Here is a 21,615-nt window from a genome sequence, read left to right on the forward strand (position 1 = left end):
GGTAATATGTTGTGTAAGTTTTTTAGAATCCTCTAGGCCAGCGGAGCAGTTAGGCCGCATGTCACGAGATGGACCTGATGATGAACTTCAAAGAAGTGCGAGGGAACTCGGTGTTGGTTTGTGATAGACATATGTTGTATGGGTTTTTTAGAATCCTCTAGGTGAGCAGTTAGGTCTCATGTCACGAGATGCACCTGATGATGAACTTCAAAGAAGTGCGAGAGAACTCGAAGTTGATTTGTAATAGGCATATGTTATTGGTCAATTTGAATATGTTTTCAATACAACCTTCTATGACCTTAATAAAACGGACAAAAGAAAATAATTGTATGAGATTTTGGTGACACTTTTTTCTCGTATCGAAAGAGATTGCGATTCTGAGTGGAAATAATATAAAAAACCAGCCAAGTGCGAGTCGGACTCGAACTTTAAATTTCATGTTCTGGGTACTTTAAACAGAAATGCCCTAAAGGCCCCAGTACACAATGGGCCATCGCCAAGGGACGCATTTATGCGTTAGAGGGAGCAAGTGATATTGCTATCTCATTCTGCCGCATGGCTGCGTCCCTTGGAGTGGCCGGCGATGGCCCATTGTGTACTGGGGCCTTAATATGTTAAGTAAAAAATTCAGGTACATTGTTAAATTACTTACTTAATGAAATATTAAATTAATCAATATAATTATTAAGTAAGTTTAAGTTTATTCTAAAGTCTAAGTATACTAAATTAGTAATAATTTTACCACAATGTATTTCGGTATCACTGGTAGCAGTACCCACTACCTGTAATGAACATGTCCCATCCCTACGCTTACACGTGCCAGCGCGCCATGTTTGGAACGACCAATCGCAACGCCGTGAGCACCCCTCCCGCACCTCACAGTTTGGTGATTTGCGTCGGGAACAAAATGGCCAATATTAGGTTTCTAGAGGCGGTGTTCTGTGGGTCAAGGATACATAGGTACTAGCCCGGCATTTTAAGCTCTGTGAGTAAGGACTCATAAAGCTTAAAATGCCTGTAAAGTTTTGTCTCTTTAGGTATAACAATCACAAAATTATATTTGACAGAATTTTAATTTTGACATCATTTTATGAACACCTAACGCTATTATTTGGTCCCAGTTTGCTCATGGTTACTGTCGGATTATTGGCGAAAACACCTATCAAATCAGCCGCGACCAGGAGTGGCTCACTCGGCGATTTCGTCGCGTCGCTGCAAGTACATGCGGCCCACACCAGTTTTGGTGTCTAGCCCTATGGCTGCCGCTACTATTAGTTGCCTCGCACCGCCACCGAACGGACACCTGCTCGCGCGTGCGCCACCTAGCGGTCATATCTGTCGTAATAGACTGTTTTGTTAGAGTGAACCTTCAGTACCTATTCTGTGCCGCGACTTAGATTAACAGTGCCTGTAAATGAGCTGTAGCGTACTGTATTATTTAATTCTTTAAAGAAACGATTTATATTGAAATAACCTTGTATGTTTGTAGGAGTTATTGGAGCCAACACACCCAACGACGGCGGGCATCTTCAAAGCTTGCATAGGCGACCTCTGGCTGCAAAGCGCGAAGCATGCTAGAAAAGCTGGCATCTTTCAACAGGTGAAACTTAATAATAATTTATGATTATAGTATTAAAAAACTATAAAGGTTTCCGATGTTTCATCAACATCGAATCCTTCCATTTGATTTTCATAGTCTCGCTGTTCTGTGACAAAATATGGATCTACACTAAAAAAAACCGGGCAAGTGCGAGTCGGACTCGCGCACGAAGGGTTCCGTACCATAATGCAAAAAAAGGCAAAAAAAGACGGTCACCCATCCAAGTACTGACCCGAGTTTTGTTTTGACCGTCACCGAGGTCGGACGCGTCCCGGGAAGGTTTTTCAATGGTGTACGGTGCAATACCATTATGTCGCCAGATGTGCGGGCCGGACCGTGTTTCTTTTTTTCTATTTAACTGACCGCGCGGGTTTGTTTTGTTTCGGTTTCAATTCTATTAAAATATCTTATCCCGAGATTCCCGAGAAATGCCGGTTTGACGTATATTGATTTTAAAACGTGTAAAATCCCTGGGCATACGCCGAAGTTAAACCTCAGCGAAGTCAAGACAAGAGTACAAGTTACCTGGTGAGAGCTTTCCATTTTACCTCTAAATAACATGCTCATGTGGTTTGAGTCTGCATAATTGCATATGTTTGTTTTTAGCAGGTAGTAGAAGCAGAGTTTGAACTATGTTGAGTACCTATAGTATGCTGTCTTTCAACGAGAAAATGTAGATAACTATCTTTACCCTTGCCCAAAAACAGGCAACTATTAGTCTACCGAAAGACGCAGATTTATAAACGAACTCTATGTTAATTTCGTCGTTACAATACCATCCCAATTTTATTCTAAATTAACGATTTATAGGGCTCTCACGAGGCACGAGGGACGCTGCATATCTGGGACAAGCTCGGTGGGTTCAGTACACAAATTATTTTCCTTCGCACAAGTTTGGTTGGTGGAAGTTGTTACTTTAGATACTGTCGTGACGGTCTCATGTGCGTGTATATAGCGGCAACCTTATTTTATTCCTACCTACTCGTACTTGACTGGGTTAGGATAGAGGTCATTGAGTAAGAAATATGTTTACGCCTGAAGGTGGCTGCAACAAGGGAAAGAAGGGACCTCTTACGGAACCCACTGATCTCAATGTACAACGAGTGTGAGGCGTATTGGGCGATTGTAAAGGGTTGTAAAAGGCGAGTAAAATACGGAAGAGAGTCGGCTCAAACAAACGAATCAAAATACAAAAGCCCCGCAAAAGTCAAAGCGGTCACCGCTTAAAGGGACTTACTAAGCCCATCAGTCCCATCACAACATGTGGAGTTGCAATAAATGCAAAAAAAGGGTACGCGGCGCGGCTACTTTCACCACGCCGGGGCGCAAGGAATATAATAGAGATGCTGGTAGAGACTTCAAATAATACCAAACAATTGTTTTATAATATCGATACGAGTTGCAAACAAAGAGATACCAAGTATGGTATAGTAAATGGATAAGATAGGTACCGGAACGGGAAGAGGGTGTCATGGGTCTTTAGCCCTAACTACCAAATCACATTCTTTAACAGTCAATCCAAGTGAAACTCTATTAACATATTTTTCTATACTTATTATTGAATTCGTGTTTTTTAAATTAAAGTGATAGTGCAAGTTTCTTATGCTCGAAGTAAATTTGTATGTTGGTGTGCAAACTCTATGTGTTTTTGCGGTTTTCTTGTGCTAGAAGTGTCTGTGTTGTGCAGTGCTAAAATCCAATTTTGTATATCCTAGCGTGCCCTAGCGTGATTAAACTACTGTCGACATCTGATGCTGTAATTGTCTAAAATAATGTAAAAAATTTAATGTGTTAATTGCTAAAAAGTTGAAAGTGTTGAGTGCGTGTGTATACTCTTTATTATTATTTTACATTAAGTTTATTGTGTCGAGTGCTATTAATGCATTCACTGCCAGTGGCCTAGGAACAAACTTGTATGACGGTGGACGCACATGTGAATGGATCAACATGGCAGACGACAAAGGCGATTTCATCAAAGCAGCAGGAGAAATATATCTACTGGACGAAACCGACAGCGAATCAGACGAAGAAGAACCAACACCTCGAATCGACGAGCAAACGACACCTCAAGACGACATCGACCCTACTTGATACAAGATATCTCGAAGACCGAAGCGGAAACGACGAGCAGCATGTCACCAACGCTCTCCTTCGACGACACAACCTACCCCTCCTACATTCCAATATTGGCTTGAGGCTGCATAGCCGGCTGATTCTATCCCTCTCCTATCCCAGAGCGTGTCACTCCTCACAAATTTCGTCCCCTGGTATGCCGGTTAGACCGGAGCGGGCATGTCCCCGGCTGGGTGTGGCGCATTCTTGTCTTGTCTTGTCTTGTCTTGTCACCCATCCAAGTACTGACCCCGCCCGACGTTGCTTAACTTCGGTCAAAAATCACGTTTGTTGTATGGGAGCCCCACTTGAATCTTTATTTTATTCTGTTTTTAGTATTTGTTGTTATAGCGGCAACAGAAATACATCATCTGTGAAAATTTCAACTGTCTAGTTATCACGGTTCGTGAGATACAGCCTGGTGACAGACAGACGGACGGACGGTTTTACCCTTTGGGTACGGAACCCTAAAAAAACTATCTTACTAAAACGTGCATCCACGAAGTGGTAATTATTGTATAAACCTATAAACTGTTTATTGTATGAGTGTATCAACAAAGAAATCTTGCCTCAAAATTGTTCTAACACATTTTTTTTTCAGTCATACATGTACATACTGAATGCCGAAGAATACCGGCCAGAAGAGTTGTTTATAGAGAAATCCAAAATGTACTGGGCTCGCGGCCAGCACGAACACGCCTTTACGACGCTCAGGAGAGGGTTGGAAGATGCGTATCCACAGCTGGACAAACTTACTAGTGAGCAGAGGTAATGTCTGTTCATATAAAAAAATGTCCTATCATATTTATTTATTTATATGCAGAGAAGTTACGTTTTTAGGGTTCCGTACCCAAAGGGTAAAACGGGACCCTATTACTAAGACTTCGCTGTCCGTCCGTCCGTCCGTCCGTCCGTCCGTCCGTCTGTCACCAGGCTGTATCTCACGAACCGTGATAGCTAGACAGTTGAAATTTTCACAGATGATGTATTTCTGTTGCCGCTATAACAACAAATACTAAAAACAGAATAAAATAAAGATTTAAATGGGGCTCCCATACAACAAACGTGATTTTTGACCAAAGTTAAGCAACGTCGGGAGTGGTCAGTATTTGGATGGGTGACCGTTTTTTTTTTTTGCTTTTTTTTTGTTTTTTTTTTTTGCATTATGGTACGGAACCCTTCGTGCGCGAGTCCGACTCGCACTTGCCCGGTTTTTATATATTAAGAGCTCATCAACGTGCACACTAGCGCCACTGCTAAATAATCGTGATTATTTAAATTTAACGTTGCTGGATTCGTCGATCCATGGTATAATAATATACTCCGCCTGGTACTCCATTCCGAGATTCGCGTATGACCTAACTGACACGCGCCTACGTCATCATGCTGTTTACAGGTTCTCAAACTTTGAAATGTGGGAGAATTTTAACCAACGGTGAAAATTATTTTAACGGCATTAATTTTAAGTTATTCATGTAGAAACATAGTAAAATAAAACAAATCTAATGTATTAAATTAAACTTTATTTATCTATACAAGACAAACGTTTAAAAAACTAATTCACAGTTACACATTAATTACCAAGCTTACGACGTGAAAAGTTTGGAAAACACCGCGACTGCTGACACTGAGCGAGAAGGAAATAACAATTAACACGCGTTCGACAAGGATGACGGTCAGGGCATGAAGTTATCTAGATCCGAATTGTCAAATGTGCACAGCGCTATCCTGTGTTGCCAGTAGTATAAACAGAATTACCCGAAAGTCTGAAATTTCTTTCGTGAATCGGAAGATATTGCTAACGAGTAATTAAAAATGACGTGTTATTGTAAAATTTAAGCTAAAATACATATAAATGAAAATTATAAAATTATAAAGAAATATTTTAACTTATTAACCATAGGTATAATGTACCCATGTAACATGTTATGTTGAAATAAAGTGGCAATGTTATTGTGACGTAGGCCCGTGTCACTCTGGGAATGGAAGACCATGCGTCGATCTATGGACTCAAAACAAAAACGGCCGTTTTAACTTTGGATTGGACGCATAGATTGACGAATCCAGCAACATAAAAACTAGTTTGATGTATTCAAAAGGTACTTAACCCGTGGAGCGCCCTAAACAGACACGTGTGCTGGTAACTAGTATAGGAGTTCCATACTACGGTAATTCTGGGGCGCTCCAGGGGTTAAATACAAAATACAGAACGTAGCGGCCCCCTTTTTTCAAATATCTTTCGTTAAATTTAAATAATCACGATTAAAGCTGTGGCGCTAGTGTTCACGTTGATGGGCTCTTAAGTAAGTGAATGTAGGAAAGACCTTAGTATCATATTTACAACCAAAAACCCAGGCCCGTTACCACAGTGTAAAAAGTAACAGTGGACCGACGCTTTTGATGTTTGCGTAAATGCCGACACCGTACAAGAACACAGTAGGGTTGTCACTGACTTTCACACAACTGCCCAAAAACTGCACATTTCAAATAAAACACGCTAGCCCTGTAAGTAGTACCGAGCTACTAACAATGGCGATGTATTCACTATGCAGCTCGGGTGCGCGCATGATTTGCATGACAGGGGTGAGCGCTACATTTTCTACCGACTTCCAAAAATGAGTAGGTACAAAAATGTGCTTGGTGGGGTGATTTATTTTTAATATCATATTTGTTTCAGAAAAACATGTGCCAAAGCAAAGCTGCTCATAGCTAAGTATAATGATGAAACTACGAACGTTGATGTAGACGTCAATATCGGGTATTACAAAGAAGCCGTCGATGTGTTCAAGCAGTGGGAAAAGAGCTTGGTAAACACTAAGATACATATTTTGGATATATTAATATTTTGTTATGGATATGATTCATTATTGAGACTTTAACGATAAGTAAAATGAGCGCGTAAATAAAGATTCTTGGATGTACTAAGAAACTTATAAAATAACTGGATGTTGCATGGAATCAGTATGTATTTGAGCATTCACTAGGTATTTGCCGTTACTTTCTAGTAGGTAGTTACTTTCAAGAGAATATATAATATATACTTTTTATCTTGAAGAAAGAGGCGGCAATAGTAAGTGACGAATTCCAACATCATATTTTTGGCCACAAAGCTTTAATGCAGATTTAACATCGTGTTTGTTTAAACTTCTTAGCATGTAAAAAATGCATGGCCAAAATATAAAACAATCTGATGGAAAATCCTTTTTTCTCCAGGTTTGTTTAGGCGCGTACTACGAGAAAGTAAGCGAGACGCCAGGCAGCGGCAGCCCCAACTGGTCTCGGAAGTTATACGCTCTGAACAGCTATGGGAAAGCGCTTCAGTACGGCCACAAGTATCTGTACCAGAGTATGCCTCGGATGCTGTCTATATGGTAAATACATTACTTATTAGTATCAATAATAAAAACATTATTCACACAAACATTATTCTTGACATTATTTTTAAATCTTATCATTTCATTTTTAAGTTGATATTTTATTGATTATATTCTTGTGACATCCTTGTTTATTCTTGTAAATTGACATGCCTGCAATTTATAATGTAATCTGTATTATGAAATAAATAAATCTATCTATCTATCTAACTATCATTAAAAACACTATTGTTGATGACAAACATTCTTTGATAATAACATAATTAATAACAAGATACTGGTTTGTAAGTTAGTCTGATGAATACACTGGGGGCATGGCATGGTATGGCAGTGCCCCCGTTAAGACAAGACAATGGCACTACCTACCTTATCTCTAAGCGTTTCGTCGTATTTTGGGTAATTTTCACACATTGCGTTTCACACATGTCCAATAATGTAGTAGAACTAGTAGAAGAATTAAACTTTGAAAACATAGTTTGCTTTAATTCATAATATTTTTATGATTCATACCCTCGTTATAGTTCGTAGCTTTCTAATAGATCCCGACGGCTAATCCTATTGTCTATTGTTAAGTAAAACCGCACGTGCTACTTACCTGCAAAAAGGGTCTTAATTATTCTATTTGGCACCTGAGCGCGGGCTAGTCCAACGCTCAAAAAACCAGTGTAGGTGCGCTCTCCGATAACGCGCCTTTGTTACGCATCTCGATGACACATTTTAGACTGGTTCTGTAGCGTTCGACTCGCCGGCACTCAGTAACCGAAGTACTGAGTGCAAGCGAGTTGAACGGACCACACACATCGTAACAAAATATTTATCCATTAGTTCATTTTGAATCTTATTGCAATTTCCATAGGAGTTGTAATTCAATTACCTGGGTAAAGTGAACGAACGATTTTTTATGCAGGTGGTTGTGGCACGTGGCACGAGCGGTTTTACTTAACAATAGACAAAGGATTAGCCGTCGGGGTTTATTAGAAAGCTACGAACTATACCTCAATTTAGCGCTTTCCCGATGACATTCCAAGTAGATGTCGCTTTTGCTCCTATAACTGTAATCTGTTCTCATTTCACAGGTTGGACGTAGAAGTGACGTCATCCGACACGAGCATCCACTCAGTGTTGGCGCAGATGACGGAGGTCATCAAGACGTACTCGGAGAGACTGCCCCTCTACTTGTATCTGACTGCCTTCTCGCAAATTGTGTCGAGGATTTGCCATCCTGTGAAAGAAGTAAGTTATTTGTATAATGAGTTGATTATATCACTTCCTATTGCCTTGCCACTTAGTGCAAAAGATTGATGAAGTAGGTGAGTGATGGTTAGAGTCTGTGCGGAAAGAGAAGAGTCGTGAAATGTATGGGATACGATACTACTTGTTGGAGTCTCGCAAACCGTTTGAGCAAGTGGTAGATCTATAATTTTACTCCTTTCTTACCTTATGATGCACAAGAAAGGCATATGCCGTCATTTTGGCATTCCTTCATAATTAAAAACATTTTATGTGTTATTATTACAACTAAAGTAAATATAGTTGTTTTTTTTAGCCTATTTGAGTGTCCCACTGCTGAGCAAAATAAGCTAAAATTAGACAATTCGGGATATTGTACTTCTAGAAATCACTACAACATAGTCCATTATTTTAACCGCAATGTGGTCTCGCGCTTGTTGGTTCACAGTAAATTTGAAAAATTGCTATTTGTCCTGTATTTTCGTACATTTGTATTGTAGATAGACGTAAAAATTCAATCAACATTTTTTTCCAGGTATACCTCCAACTAAAAGCAATAATCGTAAAGCTAATAATCGCGTACCCGCAACACACCCTCTGGATGATGATGTCGGTGATCAAATCCGCGTATCCCCAGCGCATCAAGCGCTGCAGCGACGTGTTCACCGACCCGAGACTCAAGGAGCCGCACATGCTCAAGCTGCTCAACGACTTCACTCAGCTGGCCGAGAAGCTGATCGAGCTGTGTAACAAACCTATAGTCGGCAGTGGATCGGTAACATTCTTTAGATTAGTAAATAGTGACAGAGATAGCACTACACACACTCTTGATGATGTCGGTGATCAAATCCGCATATCCCCAGCGCATCAAGCGCTGCAGCGACGTGTTCACCGACCCGAGACTCAAGGAGCCGCACATGCTCAAGCTGCTCAACGACTTCACCCAGCTGGCCGAGAAGCTGATCGAGCTGTGTAACAAACATATAGTTGGCAGTGGATCGGTAACATTCTTTAGATAATAGTAAACAGAGATAGCACTACACACCCTCTGGACGATGATATCGGTGATCAAATCCGCATATCCGCAGCGCATCAAGCGCTGCAGCGACGTGTTCACCGACCCGAGACTCAAGGAGCCGCACATGCTCAAGCTGCTCAACGACTTCACTCAGCTGGTCGAGAAGCTGATCGAGCTGTGTAACAAACCTATAGTTGGCAGTGGATCGGTAACATTCTTTAGATAATAATAAACAGAGATAGCACTACACACCCTCTGGATGATGATGTCTGTCATCAAATCCGCATATCCGCAGCGCATCAAGCGCTGCAGCGACGTGTTCACCGACCCGAGGCTCAAGGAGCCGCACATGCTCAAGCTGCTCAACGACTTCACTCAGCTGGTCGAGAAGCTGATCGAGCTGTGTAACAAACCTATAGTTGGCAGTGGATCGGTAACATTCTTTAGATTAGTAAATAGTGACAGAGATAGCACTACACATACTCTTGATGATGTCGGTGATCAAATCCGCATATCCCCAGCGCATCAAGCGCTGCAGCGACGTGTTCACCGACCCGAGACTCAAGGAGCCGCACATGCTCAAGCTGCTCAACGGCTTCACTCAGCTGGCCGAGAAGCTGATCGAGCTGTGTAACAAACATGTAGTTGGCAGTGGATCGGTAACATTCTTTAGATTAGTAAATAGTGACAGAGATAGCACTACACATACTCTTGATGATGTCGGTGATCAAATCCGCATATCCCCAGCGCATCAAGCGCTGCAGCGACGTGTTCACCGACCCGAGACTCAAGGAGCCGCACATGCTCAAGCTGCTCAACGGCTTCACTCAGCTGGCCGAGAAGCTGATCGAGCTGTGTAACAAACATGTAGTTGGCAGTGGATCGGTAACATTCTTTAGATAATAGTAAACAGAGATAGCACTACACACCCTCTGGGCGATGATATCGGTGATCAAATCCGCATATCCGCAGCGCATCAAGCGCTGCAGCGACGTGTTCACCGACCCGAGACTCAAGGAGCCGCACATGCTCAAGCTGCTCGACGACTTCACTCAGCTGGTCGAGAAGCTGATCGAGCTGTGTAACAGTGGCGGCGCGTGGAATTTTTCGCTAGACAACTCGGAGCAAAAAAAAAACACCTACATGAAACACCTACATTATGTACTTATTTTTTCATGATAAGCGAAGGTAAAGTAAAGCGCTAGGTGTGTCCTTGAGTTCGTTCTTTTGCAGTTAGTGTATAACCACCTTTGCCATACTTGTCATCACTGACGTCACATAAACAGTGTATGTCGTGTATGACAAAAGCGGATTCCTACTCCTAAATTCCTAACAATCCTAACTAATAAGTTTTTTGCAAAAATTTCATTTTTGGTACTTACAAGCTTTTATCGCTGACTATACTTTTCTTACGACAGACAACTAATACTCATCGAGACAATTCTAAAAACCCCTAACACAATTAGGTTGCGTTGTTTCATCACAGAGTTCTTATGGCGACCTCCTGTCTCCATCATCAGATCAGTTCGACAGTATGATATTATTGTATTGTCAGCAGAACTACATACAGCTGTCAATTTTCATGACGCTACGATCCTTGGAAGATGTTTAAATTAGTTACCTTAGATTCCATTACATTAGTTACATACAGATCGACCTAATAAAAGCTTGTTAAAAACAAGGACTGACCTTGAAACACCTGCACGAACAATACGCAACACTAATAACACTCAAAATCACTGCTTTAGTCTTTATATATAAATATATGCACACAACTAAGTAAAATCTCATTAAAACCTATAAAACTCTAATAAAAACAACAATAACAACAAATCTTGGCAATAACCGGAACGGAAGTGTTGTCATAATATTATTCCATTTTCACCCACGACACGACCTACGGACTTCCAAAACCTATTACTACAAATTTATAAACAGTACTTTCTTCGAAGAAACCCTCGTTATCAAATTACCTTAACTAAACTTGCGACTCCATAATATTCTTAGATTTTGTAATAAAATTTCTTTTTTTAAAGATTTTTTGAAAATTTGGTATTAATGATAGCAAAATACAAAAAAAAATTACCCATTAATTCAATTCAATGTTTTGGTACGGCAACATTAACCACACGAGCGGCAAACGCGACTTGATTCAAAATTGTGAAACATTACACTCCAATATAAATCTTACCTATTTGTATTTAAGGTTTAAATTCAAATGAAGCATGGTGTACAGCACTCACGCCACTCGCGGACTTTGACTGTGTGCGTGCATTTTTCCAATATAAACCTTATCATGTTACGTTTAAGGTTTTTATTTAAATGAATAACTCGATACAAAACCGTGTTATTTTGATGCGTAAATACGCGGACTTTCTTTAGCGAACTTTATGAGCGTGTGCGTGAGTTTTCGTATGTGTGTGGTGGCTCATGAATGAATACTCAAGCTTAAACTTAGTCGCCCGCGCGCCCGCTATGATTAGTTGAAATTTAATCAATAGTGAAGCTTTAGTAAATCGTGTTATCGATTACAAGGTAATACGTAGTGTTTTCGTTATGGATATATATGTAGCAATAAATTTTAGGCAAGCCGGTGGGAATCGGGTTGTATGAAGCCGCCGCTACTGCTGTGTAACAAACCTATAGTTGGCAGTGGATCGGTAACATTCTTTAGATAATAATAAACAGAGATAGCACTACACACCCTCTGGATGATGATGTCGGTGATCAAATCCGCATATCCGCAGCGCATCAAGCGCTGCAGCGACGTGTTCACCGACCCGAGGCTCAAGGAGCCGCACATGCTCAAGCTGCTCAACGACTTCACTCAGCTGGCCGAGAAGCTGATCGAGCTGTGTAACAAACCTATAGTTGGCAGTGGACCGGTATCATTCTTTAGATAATAGTAAACAGAGATAGCACTACACACCCTCTGGATGATGATGTCGGTGATCAAATCTGCATATCTCCAACGCATCAAGTGGCAAGTTGCCAGTGGATCGGTAACATTCTTCTTTAGATGTCTCTAGTTACCCATCACAGGAGCTCTGAGCAATCATTGGGGAATCCTCCCACTCCCCCGCGCTTTTAGTCAGGTCCCTGACATAAAAGTAATTTCGAATGTATGGCGGCTTTGGTCCTGTGATTTAGTTGCCAACTTGCCAGTTCACTGTATAAGGCAACGGTTGCATACTAAAAATTGAAGCGCAGCCGCAAGTGCTTATAGGCTTTTAGGCACATTGTTTCTACGGTAACCAAAGGTATTTATTTCAGACGACAACGGTATCGGCTCTAGTCCGCACCCTGCCCCGTCTGCTAGCCAGCGAAAACTTCAGCCACATAATGATGCCCTTCCAAGAGTTCTGCAAAATAGTCTTACCATCCAAGGCGGCGCGACAAGAAAGGATCGACTTTAACATTCCCGCTACACCGCCCGTGTATCTCGCGGGTATAGAGGAACATATCACCATTCTACCGTCGCTGCAGAAGCCGAGAAAAGTCACGTTGAAAGGTGATTAACAATTTTAACATTAGACTCAGTTCTACAAGTTCGTCCTACGATCCAATGCGGCGCGACAAGAAAGGATCGACTTCAACATTCCCGCTACACCGCCCGTGTACGTGGCGGGTATAGAGGAACATATCACCGTTCTACCGTCGCTGCAGAAGCCGAGAAAAGTCACGTTGAACGGTAATTAACATTAGACTCAGTTCTGCAAGTTCGTCCTACCTTCCAATGCGGCTCGGCAAGAAAGGATCGACTTTAACATTCCCGCTACATCGCCCGTGTACCTGGCGGGTATAGAGGAACACATCACCATTCTACCGTCGCTGCAGAAGCCGAGAAAAGTCACGTTGAAAGGTAATTAACATTAGACTCAGTTCTGCAAGTTCGTCCTACCTTTCAAGGCTGCTCGGTAAGAAAGGATCGACTTCAACATTCCCGCTACACCGCCCGTGTACCTCGCGGGTATAGAGGAACACATCACCATTCTACCGTCGCTGCAGAAGCCGAGAAAAGTCACGCTGAAAGGTAATTAAATTTATACATACTAATTTCTACAAGTTCCTGCCATCTAAGACAGGCAAGAGAATCGACTTTAACCATTCAACTTGACATTTACATTGAACTAACGTATAGAACCGGCACAGAGAACCAGTATTTCGCGCCATGAGTTGCTGTCGTTTTGGCAACAAACCATTGAAGCAGAGCGTGAATCGCGACCTAAACGCGTAAGCGCCATGAATTTTACGGCGCTTACGACGTTTTGGTCGCGTGGTACAGGTTGCGATTGCGACAATATCATTGTTTAGTTTTTTTAGTAAGTAATAATAACTCAATGACTTTAACATACCGCTACTCCACCCGTGTATCTCTAGAAGCATAAAGATTGATTCAAATATTTGTGTAACTCTATATCTTTTTTAGGCTCAGACGGAAAGGCCTACATCATCATGCTGAAGCCACGAGACGATCTCAGAAAAGACTACCGTTTGATGGAGTTCAATGTGGTAGTCAATAGATTCCTACAGGTATGCCTGATATTTTTATCTAAGCTATAGAATAAAGAATAAAGAATAGTACTACCGTACAGAAAGGAAACCTCCTACAAAACCGAAGTTTGACAGCGGTTCAGGGACGAATCATGCTGTCCCTTTCTAATATATGGCACTATCCCTTTCGGTTATTTAGGGTTGTCAAAATTCAAGCCATTATCTTATCTGTGGTCGTGCACGCAAAGGGACGTCAAGTGGTGTCAATGCCAACCCTAATAATTGCTCGGAGCAATGCTGAGCCGAACGGAGCCGAGTTAGCCCGAAGGGAGGAGTTTCGCGCCCCTGGTAGTACCTATAAAGATAACTGGGTTATCCTAACTTTACTACTTACTTACTCCTCAGGCGCAGTGACTCATAGTGTGTCTTGGCCTCCAACACGACTGCTCGCCACTGATCCCAGTCCTGTGCCGTTTCTCGCCAGTTTTCAACCCGGAGCTCGCGCAGATCAGCGTTCACCACATCCGCCCATCGATACCTAGGTCGACCGACCGGGCGGCGTCCTATCGGTCTTCCCTATCGGTTTTCCCTCAAACGCTCTTTTGACCGCCCGATCCCCTCCCAACTTTCCTAACTGCATGTGTAATATTCGATATAATTTTAGGATGCACCAGAGACGCGCCGTCGCCGACTATACATTAGAACATACTCGGTTCTCCCCCTAAACGAGGAATGCGGCGTCATCGAGTGGGTGCCTAACCTGGTCGGACTGAGGCCTATCTTGCTTCATATTTATAAACAAAAAGGTATCCATATAATCATATATTCGAGAAAACTGTAGCTTTAAGTATATTGTTCGAACCGCATTAATGATTGACAACTTCAACAACATTCACTGCCAGCGACTCGCTAGGCTGGTTCTCTCTTCGTAGGCGCTTTTCGCTACAAAGCAGATACACCACACGAGATAATGAGCGTAGCTCGCACTGGCAGTGAATACGTTAATGTACAGCGTACAAAAATAAGTCTCAATTGGTTATAATGATTTTTATTTAAATAGTGAATAGAATCAGGCGTTACTTTGCGGAAATCCATATTAATTAAAACCAAAATATTACTTTGCTAATCAGCGAAAAGATAACGTGCTAGTCAATCAGTGCTAACTCGTTATACTTACTTGCGTATTTTTACATGCAATGAATGTTCCCACCCTCCCACCGCAGAAATAATGAACACGCAAATAAATATAACAAACCACCACCAAAATTTAATTAAATATATTATATATAATATATTTAATTTAATTTTGTATGTTTAATTTTATATTTAATTTTATTTTTAATTTAACACGATCTATTTATATTTCTAACATTTGAAATATTCTTATTAAACTTTATATTATCAAGGTATTCATACAAGTAACCGCGAGCTGAAAGAGATGATGTGTGCCAAAAACGACCCGTTCGACAAAAAGAGACGCATGTACGAAGAGAAACTGCTGCCGCGACATCCGCCCGTCTTCCAAGAGTGGTTCCGAAGGGTGTTCTCAGATCCGTACGGCTGGTAAGACCATCTTTACATGATACGTTAGATTGTGGCTTTAATAGTATCGAATGAGACTGCGTCAAAAGTACTATAATAGATTTACAAAAAAAATATTTTAATGTAAAAAAAAGTTTGGCAGATACTTTTGAAAGCGGACTGTAGAGAAATATATATTGTGCATGTGCATTATATACTAGGTATTACCAAAGACATATGTAACTTCGTATAAAGCCGCGTATCCATTAGAGGCAGCCTCGGGTCGAGCGGCTGCCTCGCCCCGAGGCCGCGCAAGTGGAGACGCTTGCTCAACCTGAGGCTCGCCGCGACACGAAGCAAATTCGTGGCCCCGAGCCGAGCCATATTTTGTCGGTTTTTTTACCGTGCTCAAAGGAGCCTCAGTCCGAGCCGTGCATTTGATGGAGACGATCGACGCGTTTTGGCTTTAAACTTGCGTTGCGGATCAAGCTGAGGCGATTCGCCTCGAGCTGATCACAACGTGCCTCGAGCCTTTGCCTCAGAGCGAGCAGCCTCAAACTGAGGCTGTTTGCTTCAAGTTGAGGCTGCTCGACCCGAGGCTGCCTCTAATGGATACGCGGCTTAAGACGAATAAAGTCTAAGGAAAAAACGTGCCTCGGAATTCAAGTAAAAGTCATTCTCGAATAGATGCCGCACACACTTTTAGCCTATCCTCGGCTAGATGGCGTGACGACACCGTTTCATATTTAACAATTTTAACACATAGATATCAGTGAATGAACATGGATCAAAATGATATAAAAATAATAAAATCATTTATCCATATATATACATTATTTGATAACTTTATACGTTTTCATTTTGAGTTTTAGCCGTGTGTCGATAGATGGCAGTAAATTTACAGTGACTGCAAAATTTACAATGACAGGACCCCTCTATAATATCTATTCTTTTTGGTATTACCAAAGACATATGTAACTTCGTATAAGACGAATAAAGTCTAAGGAAAAAACGTGCCTCGGAATTCAAGTAAAAGTCATTCTCGAATAGATGGCGCACACACCTTTAGCCTATCCTCGGCTAGATGGCGTGACGACACCGTTTCATATTTAACAATTTTAACACATAGATATCAGTGAATGAACATGGATCAAAATGATATAAAAATAATAAAATCATTTATCCATATATATACATTTTTTGATAACTTTATACGTTTTCATTTTGAGTTTTAGTCGTGTGTCGATAGATGGCAGTAAATTTACAGTGACTACAAAATTTACAATGACAGGACCCCTCTATACTATCTATTCTTTTTGGTATTACTAATAACAGTATTTGTTTCAAACGCTTTTCATTGTATCATATTTTTATGTTTTAGGTATCAAGCACGATCGGCTTACATAAGGACGACTGCAGTTATGTCAATGGTTGGATATATCTTGGGTAAATACAATAATTAAAATTGTAATTTTGTTTATGGAACAATTAAAAAACGTGTGATTAGTAGTTATAGTACGCTCGATATGGTACAGAGCTTTATCGAAATTCTATAATGGGTTTGCTTCCCACTCCCAGGCCTCGGCGATAGACACGGCGAGAACATATCCTTCGACTCAACGAACGGCGACTCCGTCCACGTGGACTTCAACTGCCTGTTCAACAAGGGCGAGTCCTTCGAGTGGCCTGAACGGGTGCCCTTCAGGCTCACGCACAATATGGAGGCCGCTATGGGGCCGCTGAAGCATGAGGGCATGTTCAGGTAAGTCTTTTAACGAGACTATGATGCATCTGTGCATCAGTAGACATCTTTCGGCTGGTATGATGATGATTTGTAAAAAAAGAAGGTCTATATACCTACCGACTGATGATTTATTTTCTTTTGCGACTGTATTGGGCGTACGGCGCCCTTAAAAATACAAAAACAAATCAAAATACTCCATAAAATTTCGATTTGTATGTGTTGTAATATTTACTGCCGTTGGAAACCGCGTTTTAAACAACCTACTTTACTCTTGTTTACACACAACCCTTGTACAATCCAATGAATACATGATTTATCCCCCCCATATTCAAAAACTTGGCGCTCCATATCCGATCCAATATACACAAGTTGCGAACACCCATTTGTTTAGTAATTCATCAATCACTTTTGCTATTTCCGTTCAGGAAAAGTTGCGAGCACAGATCATTGCTCACTAATAGATAGAGCATTATATGACACACGCATGAATCTAGTATTAAACTGGATTGGGCATGAGTGGTGGGGATAACTGACAGAACGGGATAGTCTTACGTATCTTTCAGTAGGAGTAGTAGAGAAAGCGCTATTATTGTTTGTCCTTATCACAGTCTCACATATTTTTTGTTCCCCACCAATTTTTTAGTATGGATAATGGTGGGCAACAAATAAATTCGACCAATCACAGTGTCCTATGTCGAGCAGTGGACGTCCTATGGCTGATATGATGATGATGATGATGATGATGATGATGATGAATCACAGTGTCGCATTTGCGTATGTTTTGTCCCTCACGGAGGCACGCGTATACCACTTCTATACGATCCTACCTTCTATGGACACACATGTTTTAGCACAGAATAAGTAACAGGCGGACTCGGTGCGGGGTGGACCCCGAATGGAATTACCTCGCCCCGCGGCGGGAAATTATGCATTACGTTCAGTCAAATTATTAGCTTAGCACCCAAATGTGCATGCAGATTGACAGAATCTTAGTTCGATTAGCAACGCGATGACGGAGAGTTCAAAATGCCAGTGTATTGGGCTGGGCTATGTACGGGTACGGGTGCGTGTCAAGTCGTGTAGTTGGGATACCTACCCTTTCACACCATTGATTTTGCTATGAAGATATGAACTGGACATGTATTATATTTATATCATTGATGACATGATGACCGAGGGGGCATTTATTAAGATAACATAATCATTAATCAGCGTTTGTGATTGTGTCGTCTTCGTCTCTGATGTCCCTTAATTAATATCGAAAGCGTATACGGTCGGTGAGCGACTGAGCGTGAGATACAGTATCTAATGTTAGGTAATCCATGGTCGCGAAGTGCCATGGGGCTATACCGCCCTCACATACCCTTTCATCTGCGCCCCCTAAGAAGTCAATTACGTGAGTGATCTCGGTTTGGCTTACGACGCAAAATATTAGGATGAGGACGTAAAATTTCTTTTTGGGATACATTTTTCATACGGTGATATCGTGTAGGCATCTGACTTAATTAACCTCCTAAGTCCCTGCGTACATTTTTTTGTACATATTACAAAATCTATTTTGAACTTTTGTTGTGTAACTAAGGGTTCCAATTTCAAAAACAAAACAATTGCTTCTGGGTCTCAGGAGGTTAATTCGCTGTACCTTTTGATATTTACGTGAATGCATATATAATAATAAAAATATAGTTAGACCAAGACAAGTCTGCAACGATTTTGATAGCACACGCAGTGCAAGTGTTATTTTGCACTGCGTGCAAACGTCAAACTTCTATGAAATTATGATGTAGGTATAAATAACACTTGCACTGCGCTATACTGCTGCTATAATTTAATTTATTCACTCATAATATTCTCATAATTTATGAGAAGTCATCATAAACCTGCTAGATCAGTTTTTGCCGAGAAGAATGATTAAGTTATTTAATCTTAGCATGCAAATGTGCGACCACTTAAGTAAATTCGCGATGTAATGTAACTTTTATTTTATTTATTTCCCATTATTGCAAAAAATCTTACAAAAGGCAGACTTAGGATACTTAGTAACGAGCAAAGCAGTTAATTCAATTATTTGGGAGTCGGCTTCGACTGAATACTGACACAAGTTAACTAAATCTATCCTGTTATCTTGTACCATCACGCTCCGCGATTGTTGCGCCATTTAGGGTCCTAGCTAAATTAGTTGTTCAATACTTACGCTATAGAATTTCCAATTTAGCAAGCACTCTAAATGGCATAACAATCCCGTGTGGTGACTGTACCTTACGTATTCTGTAGGCCTAGCACATGATTGGCGCGACAGTATCCTGCAGCGAGATAGACTACCCGTCGTTTTCTAACTATGTTAATAAAAGAGGGACGGGTGGCGAAAAAAGAAAACGATTCTCTTTTGTAATTGACGTTCATCTTGCTACAGGAAAAGCTGCGAAGCAGTGATGCGAGCGCTCAGAGCTCAGACCGCCGCCCTAATGTCTGTGATTGGTCCATTCGTGTACGATCCGCTGGTGTCATGGGGTCGCGCGCGACCCATGGACTGTGGAGAACGGACTAATGAGCAGGCCTTACAGCATCTTATACATATAAGACAGCGGCTGAATGGACTGGTGAGTACAGTTTAGTGACAGGTATATTACAGGCAGCCCTGATGACAATGATTGGTATTTTTTTAAGTCGACTATGCCGAGTCGCTTGTAGCTCGATTGATCGGTTGACTTGTACGATATGTACATTATTTGTTTGACGTCAGCGAAGCAACTTGTGTAAATAAAACCAATATAAAAACGTACAACATCCGGCCCCGACAACTAGGGTTGCCAGATCGAAAGGCGCTATTATCGGGAAAAAATATCAATTTTTCGGGATTTTGGGATTTAAGTCGGGAAAAAAAAAACATTCAGATTAAAGTAATTGTATTAAAAACAAGGATATTTTACATTATTGGCAGATTGGCACTACGTCAGCCGCTCTTCGCCACGTGCGCGCTGACGCGCTCGACGAGGGTCGCTCGCTCGCTCAACGACAGTTCGGAACTTGAAATAATTGTTTATTAACGTGAAGCTGTTTTTCGGGACAGTTTTCACTTTGTCGGGAATCGGGAACACATGCTAGAAATCGGGAGAATCCCGGCAAATCCCGACCATCTGGCAACCCTACCGACAACGGAACCGTAGTTCATTAAGCTCGGTCTCTGCGATGTTTTCCTCGTGTTTGGTCTTTGCATCGATGGCGACATTTTTTTTATATTAAACCATAAAGAAGGAGGAAAAGGTCTAGCAGACATGAATTGGGGCCGACAATAGAAAATAAATAAAATAAGGCCATTTATACACTGGTTTAGAACAGCGGTCGGCAATCTTTTAGCAGCCAAGGTAGTTAACGAAGTTGACGCGGCCCGCACTTTAGTAATATTTGTTATTTTAGCAGACATTGTCGTTTGTCAATATTACATACAAAATAGCCAGGGAGGCTCGCGGGCCGCTTGTTGCCGACCGCTGGTTTAGAAGGTCTGCCTTCATATTTACTACACGAGCTGAATATGACTGACGGTTCAAAACATAGTATACCTATTAGACATCTGACAAGTGACATCATACAAAAATGCAGCAGTAAGGTGGTGTTACTAGTGCTCGACATGCCAATGCCCAATAGATGACACCCTACTGTCACCTCTACTGACAATGACTTAAGTTTCGAGACGATATGTACTGGGACCGCGTTGAGCACCAGTACCACCACCTTATGTAAATCGAAAACAACCTGCGGCGGTAGCACGGTCGCATTTTTGTCGCTTGTCACCATGCCTGTCACGTTCTAACAAGTATGTAAGTGCGAAAGTGACGGACATTGTAGTAGTTTTATTAACAAGTGATCAGAGAAAACAAAATTGTTGCTTATGACAACATCTATTAATAAAATTATTCGTTATTTTCAGGTAAAAACGAAGAATATGCAGCTGTCCCTGTCACTCTCTCCCGAAGGACAAGTGGAACACCTCATAGTCGAGGCGACTAGTGTTGTGAATCTGTGCCAAATGTACATAGGGTGGGGACCCTTCTTGTGATCGGTCTCATTAAAGTGCCTTAATATGTGATAATAAATATATTAGATACATTAATTATACTGTCTTCTTGTTTTATTTAGCTACTACCACCCTATCCATATCCCGTTACCACAGAATAAATAATATGGTAATAGGTACAGAAGACTCACTCTCTAACAAAACGCGTCTGTTACGATCAGCACAGATACGGCCGCTAGGTGGCGACAGCGCCACGCGCGGCTTATGGCAAACCCCAAAATTGGGGCCGAACGGATGTACTTTTATCGCTCGAGCGGCATTTAGATTTTTAAAACTTCTCTTCTGTTCCGAGTATCAGTAACTACACTTATATTTTAAAATCTAGTACATAGTTGCATAGGTATATGCAGTTTATATGCAAATTATTTCCCTTCCGGCTTGGCGTGCTTTTTTGTAAAATTGTCTACTTTTTTGACATATTTTTTTATACTAGTGGCTCTGTGAGCT

At 41.3% G+C, this 21,615-nt stretch overlaps 1 protein-coding gene across 1 annotated transcript in view; it reads left to right on the forward strand.

Moving 5' to 3' along the window:
- The window catches only part of LOC134791271 (serine/threonine-protein kinase ATR-like), a 38,462-nt gene extending 17,269 nt beyond the window's left edge, over positions 1-21,193 (forward strand). Inside the window, exons 17-30 of the mRNA XM_063762256.1 lie at positions 1,490-1,600; positions 4,314-4,480; positions 6,390-6,519; positions 6,926-7,083; positions 8,163-8,319; positions 8,852-9,091; positions 12,608-12,845; positions 13,764-13,867; positions 14,493-14,634; positions 15,235-15,391; positions 16,731-16,795; positions 16,928-17,111; positions 19,507-19,693; positions 21,022-21,193. Coding sequence (XP_063618326.1) covers positions 1,490-1,600; positions 4,314-4,480; positions 6,390-6,519; positions 6,926-7,083; positions 8,163-8,319; positions 8,852-9,091; positions 12,608-12,845; positions 13,764-13,867; positions 14,493-14,634; positions 15,235-15,391; positions 16,731-16,795; positions 16,928-17,111; positions 19,507-19,693; positions 21,022-21,150 — 2,169 coding nt within the window. The 3' untranslated portion in view covers positions 21,151-21,193. The remainder of the gene's footprint in view (positions 1-1,489; positions 1,601-4,313; positions 4,481-6,389; positions 6,520-6,925; positions 7,084-8,162; positions 8,320-8,851; positions 9,092-12,607; positions 12,846-13,763; positions 13,868-14,492; positions 14,635-15,234; positions 15,392-16,730; positions 16,796-16,927; positions 17,112-19,506; positions 19,694-21,021) is intronic.
- The last annotated feature ends 422 nt before the right edge of the window (positions 21,194-21,615 follow it).

This window comes from Cydia splendana, chromosome 6 (assembly GCF_910591565.1).
Source record: "Cydia splendana chromosome 6, ilCydSple1.2, whole genome shotgun sequence".
Taxonomy (NCBI): domain Eukaryota; kingdom Metazoa; phylum Arthropoda; class Insecta; order Lepidoptera; family Tortricidae; genus Cydia; species Cydia splendana.